Raw genomic sequence first — 11,240 nt, 5'->3', positions numbered from 1 at the left:
TTGGAAATTAAATAATATTCCCAAAAAACAAACTCCAGTTGGAATAAAAACGGCTCACAACGCAAATCATTCCACCCCAGTTTTCATTGGAAATCAAACAGTTTTCACTGGAAAGCAAACAGTCTTACAGGCAATATTACAGTTTCACTGGCAATCAAACAATTTACGCTGCCACCACCGACAGTTCAGGAGGTCACTAGTTTGCATGTAATTTGTACTTACTTAATTTCTCAAGACTAAAGCTAGTTTGGATGTTGTTACTTTAGTGGCTGATGATTAACTGACTCAAAATTCTATTCAAATTTAAAGCACGTTATATGGATTTTTTTTACTTAAAATACGCACACTAAACACGCATGTTGCACATATATTTCCTTTTTTTTTTCTTTAAATATAAAAAAAAGACGAGACATTTTAAGACGTAAAAGGACAGACAAACTAAAAAAAATATAAAATTATTCTTAAATTTTAATTATGACGCATGCCCATATTTTGTTGTTGTTGTAATTGCTGTTGTTGCAATTGCTGTTGTTGCATTTGCATTTGTTGTTGCTGTTGAATGTGTTGAATTTGTTGTTGTTGCAAATGTTGTTGCTGTTGTTGTTGTTGAAGTTGGAATTGTTGTTGCTGTTGTTGTAATTGTTGTTGTTGTTGCATTTGCATTTGCTGTTGTTGTTGCATTTGTAAATGTTGATGTTGTTGCATTTGCATTTGTTGTTGCATCTGTTGTTGAGTCATACCAGCCATGGGATTCATTTGGGATAATTGTTGTTGTGGTTGTTGTTGCTGTTGTTGTTGAGGTGTTTGCTGTACTTGTTGTTGCATAACTTGTTGCTGTTGTTGTTGTTGTTGCTGCTGCTGTTGTTGTTGTTGCTGTTGTTGTTGAATGATTTGGGGTTGAATTTGTTGCTGTTGCGTTGGAATTCCCTGACTCATTTGTGATGTTGTTGGTTGATTTGTTGACATACCAATATTTGATTGTTGTTGTTGTTGTTGCTGCTGCTGCTGTTGTTGTTGTTGCTGTTGTGGGGTTGCTGGTTCACTATGGAAGAAACAAAATGAACTTAAATTAAAAGAATAGAACAAAAATAAAAAAGACTTACGTTTTCTCCGAATGAATGTCCTCCAAATTAAGATGAGTTATAAATCTCAATCGCATTTGCAGAGCCGGCCTCAAACGCTTAATAATAGTTTCTGACTCATTTTTAATAATATTTCCAACGTGAATATATTTAATGTGGTATCTAGAATCATTAGAAAAAAGATTAAGAAACTACCTTTTGGGAAGAAGTTATGAAAAAACCTACAAAAAGTCACAAATTTGATCCATATATTCCAGATTTTCACTCCAATTATGCTTATCGACAACTTCGAGAAGCTCATACAAGAGAATAGCAATTCCTGCGACCGCATTTGGTTTCTCTTGTTCAATTCGCTGAAGAAATGGTCCAAATACGTGACACAAAAATACTAACTGATGGGAAGTTTTAACACAAGGCTTCAGTTTTTCTTTCAAATATCTAAACAAAAATAAGAGTGAGAGTCAATTTGATGAGGTCTTGACCCAAGTATGTCTATTTACCTCGTCATTGTGGCCAATTTAAATCCACCCATATGATGAAACACTGAATGTGCCACAGCTAAAACTACAGCATAAACTTTCTCTATCATTGCTTCACGCACAGTTTTGAAATTAAACAATTCAAATGCCGAAAATCGATAAGACCACTTGAGCATCTTTGGTGAGCTTATTACTTCTTGCAAACGATCATAGATGGTACTCCAATAGGCTTCTGGCAAAGCAGCAAGAACAATTCCAACAGCGTTAATGTAAGCATGGATTTCTTTTTGTGGAATCAACGGATAGCCTTTGACAATCACATCGATTAGATTATTGCCAACAATTTGTGGAGTTACTGGCAAACTTAGTAATTCAACACAAGTAACATATAGAGCATGACTTGGAGCATTTGGGAATTCACTAAAACGCCAGTCAGTGACGTAGAAGTAGTTTTTACCACTAATTGCTGATTAAGAAAGAAAAAATTAGCCAAGACCTTTTTTAAGATATTTGATGAGAAACTTACTATCAGCCAATCGTCGGAGAAGACTCATATAATAACTTAGTTCAGGATTCCAGAGGGCTTCTTTACTTTGCAAATAAATTTGATATTGTTCGCTGAGAGCCCAATTTGGTGGACGAACATCGACTAGAGCACCTGTGACAGCACTTACCAGTTTTTTCTTCAACGAAGGTGTGTCTCGCAATATCCACTCATAAAAGTGAAGAGTATTGTAGAGATAGGTTATGGGACGATCTAGAAAAAACAAATTGAAATGCAAAAGGAGAAGATTTTTTTTATTGTACTTGAACTTACCATGAAACTTGTAAAGACATCCCAAATGATCAAGAATGACTTCGAGAATTTGATGAACATGCTGAATAGGTAATTCGATGAATCGATGAAAAACGATATCAAGCACGGGAAGGAATCTCAAGCAAACATTACCAAAGTAAACAGGAAGAGGAGGATGTGACGCAGATTCGTCAGGTGCAAACTTTTCAGGGTACTTTTGATGGAAAGCAAGATGCTTTTCGTGCCTGAGGAAAAAAAAGTAATGTATGAGCAGTTTAGACTTTTGTTCTTCAATTTTGTCTTACCAATTATTTTGTTTCCAATGATCTGGACTATTATCTTTGAAAAATTCCTGAACTCGATTTCTCAATTCGGATACTTTCAGCAGAAGCAACTGAATTATGAGGAAGCATACTTGTGCTTCATTCCCTTCTTGAGTTCGGAGGGCCAGACATAAAACAACTCGATCAATTGTAACAACATTATATTTCCAGATCATGTTATTGATAGTATCGACACACTTGTGGATGAAATCCTTGCCATTGGAATTGGCAACTTCATAAACAAGATAGTCGCAGAGTTTTCGTAAATGAGCCGACAGAGCTCGAGCACTGATGCCTTCTAAGATCCTAGAAAAAACAAATAAATCCTTAGAGTTCCCTTATAAAAATATTTGAATAGTTTCCTTACTTGTATGCAACTGGACTTATATTTTCAGTTTCCCAAATCATTTTGAAAAGAAGACACAAAAACAGAGGATTTGTATTTGGTCGAATGAAATGAGCAATGATGTCATTTTCATTGGACATTGATGTCCAATTACAATACTCTTCGTCTACTGATTTTTTAAGCTGTTGCTTATTCTCCAGAGGAGTGCTGTTTTGAGTAAAGAATTCATTTAAAGCTGGAGGGAAACACTCAAGTGAATGCTTGGCCCAGGAATGAGGAGTGTTTTGCATGATGTTCGAAAGAAGATCCTTGCACCAAGGTTGTAAATCGTCACCTTAAAAAAGAGAATAAAGTCATATTAACCCGAAATCTCCCAAAAAAACTTAAATCCTTACCTGATCCAGTAATATGCATCGATCTTGCAAGAGTGAGAATCAAAACACGATTAAGTTCTTCACTTTCACCAGATGCAACTGAGCCTGGAGTTTTGTCATTGAAATAACGAGAAAGTTGCGGCTGAACTTCCGCTGAACCTAGTCCAGTGATCAGGCGCAAAGCAGTAGATTCAAAACTACAAGAAATCAAATTCACGAAAATGGTTAAAATAACAAGATTTCATGATTGAACTTACCATAAATTTAATTGCATTTTGTTTGTTTGTGGAACAGATGCTAGTGAATGCAAATGAGATAGTAATTGTACACGATAATGTGTAGGAATATGATGAAGACGATAGGAAAACATTTCCAAAAGAGTATGCAAAATGCCCCATGCATGATGTTTAAATACTGCTGGCAATAGTTGACCTTCAAAAATATCATAGATTAATTCTTTGTCGTCCTAAATTAGTGACAATATATTTACTTAAAAATCCCTTTATACCAAGAGACTCAATTTCAGTATAAACTAATAGTCTAGAATAAGTTTCGACCAGTGCTGGAGCAGGTACTGAACTTTTTGTTTGTGATTGTTTTATCATTTGCGACACAAAACTGAAATTAAATCAATTTGTTTTCATTTAAATTAAATCGATTATAAAACCAAAATAAAATTTACCTATGAATAAGAGACATTTTACTATGAACAGTTAAACTATCCAATACTACCATTGAAAATGGTACAGGTGATATTTGTGAGACATTCGATGGTCCAGGTGCACCAACAGCTTTTGCATTTCCATTTAATGCCTCAACTAGTATATTCATTGGACGTGAGAAGTACTCTTGATTGGTTGAATATGCATTGCAAAGGAGTATGATACGAAAGTCATTTCCTAAACTCATTGACATCATTGTATTTGGCATGACCAAGTGTTGAAGAAATCTAGATAAAATTGTTAATTTGAATTTTATTTTTAAAAAGTAATGTGAAATAGTTGACTTACTCATGATGATTTTTTAAAGCAATTGGAATAGGACGATTTATGTTCATGTTTTCTAGTCTTGCTTTTTTCATTAGATGAATCCAGATGCAAATTGGAGCCATCTAAAAATAACATTTGCATCTTTATTAATTATCGTTTTTACAAAAAAAAAAAAAAACACTGGAGTTTTCGAAAAACTTATTTTTCAAGAGCTAAAATTTTATGATTAAAACTACTTAAAACTACCATTTTTTCTGCAAAACTTATATTTTATTATAAATAAATATATTTAATACCTACTTTAAAAAAGTTTAATTTAAAAATATAATCGTTTTAGGGAGTGTTACAACGTCCGTTTTTAAAGATCATTTTTAAATTATCTTCATTTTTATAAAAAAAAATTCTGTTTTCAAACGATCCAACTACAAAATGTGTTGATAGTCTGATTTTTATTTTACAGATGGGTATAAGCTCTGGCTTTAAAAAAATATATATATCAACATAAAGTCTAATCCCCATTTAATTTATAAAATTTAATTTTTAAAAAACAATACAGCAGCAGCAATTTTTAAGATATAAGTAAAGTATTTTTAACTACCGACAGGAAAAAATTAATTTTATAAGAAATGTAAAAAAGGATTAAAATTATTTAAAAAAAACGCAAACAATTACACCATATAATAAGTTAACCTTAAAAACAAGAGACTAATAAATTAAAAAGGCAAACAAAAATTACCAGTGTTGTTGTTTTTTTAATACGTTTTTTTTTGCCAGTAAAAAATATTAAACTTTTCATAGCCATAAAACTTACCTGTTTCATAGATGTCGACTTATTACAATCGGGTAACTTAAGTGGTTCCTGTTCTGGATACAGCAAGTCGAAAAGTTTAAACATAGGCAGGAAATTTGAGATCTGCAATTGAAATATTAATAAATTCAACTTTAAAACTTCCTATACAAAACCTACTGGATTCTTTTGAATACTCCCCGAAATGAATTGAAGTAAAATCCACATCAATTGATCTCTTCCTTTCCTTAATTCTCTTTTTGAAAGCTATTTTATGTACAAAAAAGATTATATCTAAAACAATCGAATCATATAATAAAAACTTACCTTTTCATACAAAGACAAAACAATATGCTGAAAACTGACAATTTGAAACAAAACAAAATAAATCAACTGCGATGACAAATGCAACCAGACCCATTCATTGGGTGATGTAGTTTCATCTGTCGATGAGGCATTCATATCAGTTTCGGTCATTTCCATTGCCTTGATACTCAAATTGACCATTTGCTCTTCCAGGGCATTACATCGTTGTTTCTGTTGCTTTTGTAAATTCAACATTATCGAAACCATTTCACGAGAATATGGTTGATCTAAGACATATCTCAATAGTTGTGGTTGTTCTTCAAGAAGTTCCGGTTCGTAAGGAAGACTCCCTTTAAAATTGAATTTCAATGTGTTATGATCTAGTTTCCAGGAGTTCATCATGTGATCAGCATAGCCAAAGGGTTCAACTATTGGCAGCATGTGTTGATGACCAATTATGGAGACCATTTGGGCGGTGTGACGGAATTCTTCAACAAAATCCGTCATAAGTTTGTTGATTTTCTTTAAAAAAAAAAAACGGCAAAATAGAGTTTTAAGGAGTTCAGTGAAAAGGCTGACAAGGCAGAAAATCTTACCCAATGAAAGGAGAATGGTTTCATTATTTCATTGGCTATGAAATAGGCCGGCAGAAGACAGTTGTTCCTATTGAATATGAAACGAATTGTATCTTCCAGAGCCAATAATTGCGGCAAGAAGCTTACATTGATGTTGACGGGAAAAGACTGGGATTTTTCACGACAAATCTATGGAAGATATAAAGGGTTGCAAAGAAAGTTTCGAAACTTCAATATACACTCCTGCTCAAAATTAACGCACACTTTTTTTTTCTTTAGTTATACCCCTGTATTTTATTTAAAATAGCTTTAAAATTCGTTGCTGTATTTTTTTTGCGTTTCATTATTGTTTAGCAAGTCAAAAAATGCTTAACTGCAACAGTATTATCAACCAAAAAAAAAAAAAGATAAATCAAATTAACAATTCAAGGTCTGAAAACTGATATTAAAATAATTTTTCATTTATTTTTTTTTTGTTTTATTAAATGCTTGGTATTGTCTCCTCTAGCGCATATGATAACTTGGGGTCTTCTGTTCATTCCACGAACTAGCTTTTGAAGGTTTTGTTGTTGATCAAGATTGTTTGGAGGTGGATTTCGGTCGCAAAAAAATTTTATTCCAAAAAAAAGAACATTATTTTGCATTGAAAAAAAAAATGATTGCAAATAAAAAATTTTCTGCATTGAACAAAAATTCAATGCAAAATGTATGCATTAAATATTTTTTTTTAATACTCGTCGAATTTCTTAAAATTTTGGGTATTTGACCATACATAAACTTTTTCAACTATAATATTGAAGATAATAGGTCTGTTTAATGAATCTGATCCGCACAGAAAAGAACAGAAAAGATCCAAAAGGTACAAGTTCTGTGTTTCATGAAAAAAAAACTCGCCGCTACTTGTTCTACAATCTGTCATTTTATGTTTCATGAATTTGTTTAGCACAAAAAAGTTCAAGTTTTTCTGCTCCTGCTTTTGGAGTAGAGCAAGTGAGTGAAAAGTGGCAATTGCCAGCTATTTGTTTGATTGTGATAAAAATAAGAAAAAATAAGATTTTAAAAAGTGAATTTCTTAAGAGTTTTTGATTAATAAATAATAAAAGTGCTAGTAAATAATTTATTTTAGTAAGAAATCATTTCAAGAAATTATTTTTGAATTTAAATTTTTGCAATTGATTTAGATAATTGTCAATCTTGTTAAATACGAAGTTGAACTTTTCTGTTCTTTCTTGTTCTGACAGTATTTACAAACTTGTGCTGCTCTGATCTGTTCTATCCTAGACTTTTTTCACTACACAGACCTAATATAAAGTCAAAAAGTCAAATTTGTAAGACATTCCACGAGTATTAAAAAAAAAATATTTAATGCAAACGTTTTGCGTTGATTTTCATGATTTGGGTCTCACCTGTCTTATTTTTTTATTCAATCACTAGTTTACGATATTTCAAAAATATTCTCATGCAAATTTGGTAAATTTTCCAATATCTTTCGCGATTTTGCATAGTGCAAGTGCATTTCCAATGTTAGCTGCTATTTATGCATTTTCTGTGATGCCTAATGGTAGCTCGTAGCCCATTATTGGTTATAATGTGCACATAATGTCAAAGTTTAAGACTGCTTCACAAAAATTAGTGTTGTCCATGATTTTTTATCATTTTTATCTAATTTAAGAGCTTGTTTCTATTCAAGTGACGCAAAAAAAACACTGTTTTTTGTGAAGTAATGCGAAAAAACGCAACTAGTAGCCATACGGTTTCTGTTTTGGGTTTTTTGTTTTTACAACTTTGTTTGTTAAAAGTTCCTCTTTGAAAATGCAAAATCAAAAATCTACTAAGTTACCTCACCGAAGCGCCAATCGGTATTTTCTAAAGAAAAATTGTTGTTTCTATTCAAGTGACGCGAAGTGTATAAATCAAAAATTATTTGTATCTCAACAAATATTGTTCTTTTTGTAAGTATTATTTAGGGCGAAAATCATAGTCGTTACTCAACTTTCTTAACTTAGGCATGAGTAGAGTAAAATCTTGACTTGACAAAATATTTTTTTTTTTTCAATCAAACTCAGAATGAAATTTGGCTGATTTGAGGAAACTATCATCTAAAAATATATATTTTTTAAAATAATTTCCTATTCGTTTAATTTTTTTTTTTAATGTTAAATATCGTCTATCGCAACAAAAACAACACCAAATCGATGAAGAATTATTTAAAAAAAAAATATATTTTCAGATGATTCAGAAGACGAGATTTTACTTTACTCAAGTGGATCGCTCTTTTCTAACTGCGAATAATGACAATACTTTAAAGAATGCTTAAGTTGAGAAAAATCTCAACTTGAGCAACGACTATGAAATCTGCTCTTAATTAATTGTTATTGATATAAAGACAGATAGTAATATTTTTATTTAAAGGCTTGATGAAGAAAGAAAAAATTTAATAAAATATGTGTATGACTTATAGCCCACATAAAAAAACTGTTAAATATGTAATTCTATGTGGACTTGAGGTCCATTTTTTTAGCCCACATAGAATTACATATTTAATTCAACAAAGGTCACGAAATAAGGAATAATTAGTATGTACGTTAAATTTGAGCAGGAGTGTAGTTCTTACTTTCATTATTTCCCTGACTCCTTTGTAATCCACATGAGTTATAACTTTTTTTATAAGTTTGAAACCCTCCACCCAAAAGTTCTTGTTCTCGTAAACCAATTTCTCACAGAGAAGTATCTTATCGCACAGAAGTCTAGAAAATGAAAAACAATTTTGTTTAAAGAAGAGGTTCCTTATTGAAATGAACTTACTTAGCCGTGATGAGATTACCCGCGACAAGTTTGCCCAAAGTATCCATCAACACTTTTAATTGGTTTAAATTGGCACTGGCTGCAGATCGTTGAACATATTGCCTGATGACTGTTTCTTTGGACTCTGGAGCCAAAGTATTAAAGATAGACACTATGGAAACACACAAGAAATTCACTCAGTTAAACGAGCCCCAACAACACCTAACCCAAATTCACTCCATCTCTTACCAATATTATTTGTAAATTTTTGTGCTTTTTCTTTTTCTCCATCGGTTTTATGAACAATAACACATAAAAATGCTTCTTCGATATTTTCTACTTTCTGTAAAATTTAATTTTTTAACAAAAATGCAAAGTAAAAAATTAGTAGGCTTTCTTACCAGAAACTCATTTACAGCTTCCATTACTTGGGTATCCATTTTAAAGGCTTTTAATGGATTTTGTAATGAAAAGAACAACTTTTATTTATATTTAAAGATATTTATTTAAATATTTTAGTTACAAGTTCATGGTAATTGAATACAAATTAAACATAAATTTTACACATACAAATTTGTTTATACATTTTTGTTGATGTTTGACATTTGACTACTCGACCGGCGGCGGCGAAATGACATTTGTGACAGTTTTAGGGGCGACCTCAAGTTGTGAAAAATAAGTACTAAAAAATTGAAGTGTTTGGAAAATAAGATAAAAACAAACAATTGTTGCATTGTTTAAGGCCTACCCACAATGATGCGTCGGCGGTCGCAAAAGTGCTAGTGACAATAGAAGTTCTTAACTTCTCAAATGGAGTGACAAAATAAAAACTCTATTCAAAAACGAATCTATATAAATCTATAAATCGAAATCTCACAGGTAACACTTTTTATACAGCTTGTATTGAGCTTGCTTCAGAATTTAATTGCTTATAGAAGTTCGAACTTGTTTAACAACTTCTAACAAGTTGTTTAAATACTGTTAAAGAAATTTAACCGAAGAAAGCTTTTTTTCGGATAAGCTTGTTAAATGAATTTATAGAAGCTTTAAGGCTTGGCCACACCGAAGGGTACATGCGGTAGCGGTACGGGTAATTGTATGAAAAAAATTCCAAACTGACACATCAACGTTCAGATGTGGAATTTTTTTCATATAATTACCCGTACCGCTACCGCATGTACCCTTCTGTGTGGCCAAGCCTTTAAGGCTTGGCCACACTGGAGGGTATGCGGTAGCGGTACGGGTAGCGGTGAGGGTACTTGTATGAAAAAAATTCCAAACTGACACATCAACGTTCAGGTGTGGAATTTTTTTAGTACTAATATCGTTACCGCTATACCTCATACCCTCCGGTGTGGCCAAGCCTTTAAGGTTTAGCCACACCGGAAGGTATGCGTTAGCGATACGGGTAGCAGTAACGATATTTGTATTAAAAAAATTCCACATCTGAACGTTGATGTTTCAGCAAGTACCCTTCGGTGTGGCCAAGCCTTTACAGAAATTATCAAGTTTTGTATTTGATTTTTGGTTTTGATATTGAATAATCTAGCTCGTGTAACGTTCTCCTTTTCCCATGCTCAACAACCTTACTAAAGTACGTAGCTTCTGTAATACATTTACAATAGCTGTAATGTTAGTTCAGTGTTGGGCATCCCAAGTAACAATTTTACTTGCATAAGGTCCATTTTCTTCGATTCGGCAAGCTATAGTTTGTATACGTTTAGTTTAAGGCTTACTTACGCAAATCATCCATTTTGGAAATAAAGGAGGTCTCCTTAAGGCTATCTCGAAGTGTTTAGAAGAAGCCTTGTAAATATAAGTTAAAGAAGACCTTTATAAGACCTATTTGAACCGTTCTAAAGAAGCCTTGTATTTTCAAGTGACAGAAGGCTTTCATAACCCTTCAAGCAAACAGGTCCGACCTCGGTCCGAATCCGCTCCGCCTCAGGCGGAACTGAGTCCGACTTCGAGGCAGAAACTGGTCAAGGCGGCTCAAATTAGTATGGAAATTAGAATCACCGCGGAGCGGATTTTATATGTATTGGTTTTTTCACCACGATTTCTCCTTCGACTTTGTGTTCATATACAAAAAGTTGCAAGTGTGTGAGTGCAACCCCGTCTTTCGCGGTCGGAGGTCGGAGTGTCTTTTCTGAACTCCGTTTTCTTGCTTGAAGGGAAGACCTGTTCCAAGAGGTTCTTGTAAGTATGCAATGTTTTCATCTCATAAGTATGCAATGTTTTTCACCAGTAAGTATGCAAAGCTTTTATCCTGCAGATATGCAATAGGTGTGTTTTTTATTACAACCGGTCTTAGCTGGACAAAAAAAACGCAGTCTGGGCTAAGCAATTTACATGTTAAATACAACAACACCTTAGCCCCTTGGGCTTAGTTGTTTAGC

The 11,240-nt window shown here is 32.9% G+C and overlaps 1 protein-coding gene across 1 annotated transcript; it reads right to left on the bottom strand.

Annotated features, from left to right (window-relative positions):
- LOC129920370 (mediator of RNA polymerase II transcription subunit 23) lies at window positions 1–9,470 on the bottom strand. The gene is made up of 21 exons (XM_056001670.1): window positions 9,243–9,470; window positions 9,091–9,184; window positions 8,863–9,013; window positions 8,672–8,804; window positions 6,079–6,246; window positions 5,504–6,004; window positions 5,357–5,443; window positions 5,201–5,302; window positions 4,411–4,511; window positions 4,083–4,349; window positions 3,891–4,018; window positions 3,658–3,832; window positions 3,422–3,597; window positions 3,048–3,360; window positions 2,663–2,986; window positions 2,379–2,602; window positions 2,088–2,318; window positions 1,583–2,027; window positions 1,308–1,520; window positions 1,104–1,244; window positions 1–1,042 (listed from the first exon to the last, which is right to left on the bottom strand). Exons 1-21 carry the CDS (start codon window positions 9,279–9,281, stop codon window positions 469–471), a joined length of 4,587 nt encoding a protein of 1,528 aa, XP_055857645.1. The 5' UTR covers window positions 9,282–9,470; the 3' UTR covers window positions 1–468.
- Between the last annotated feature and the right edge of the window lie 1,770 nt (window positions 9,471–11,240).

Source organism: Episyrphus balteatus, chromosome 1, assembly GCF_945859705.1.
Source record: "Episyrphus balteatus chromosome 1, idEpiBalt1.1, whole genome shotgun sequence".
NCBI classification, from domain to species: domain Eukaryota; kingdom Metazoa; phylum Arthropoda; class Insecta; order Diptera; family Syrphidae; genus Episyrphus; species Episyrphus balteatus.
This window is presented reverse-complemented; position numbering and strand designations above follow the sequence as displayed.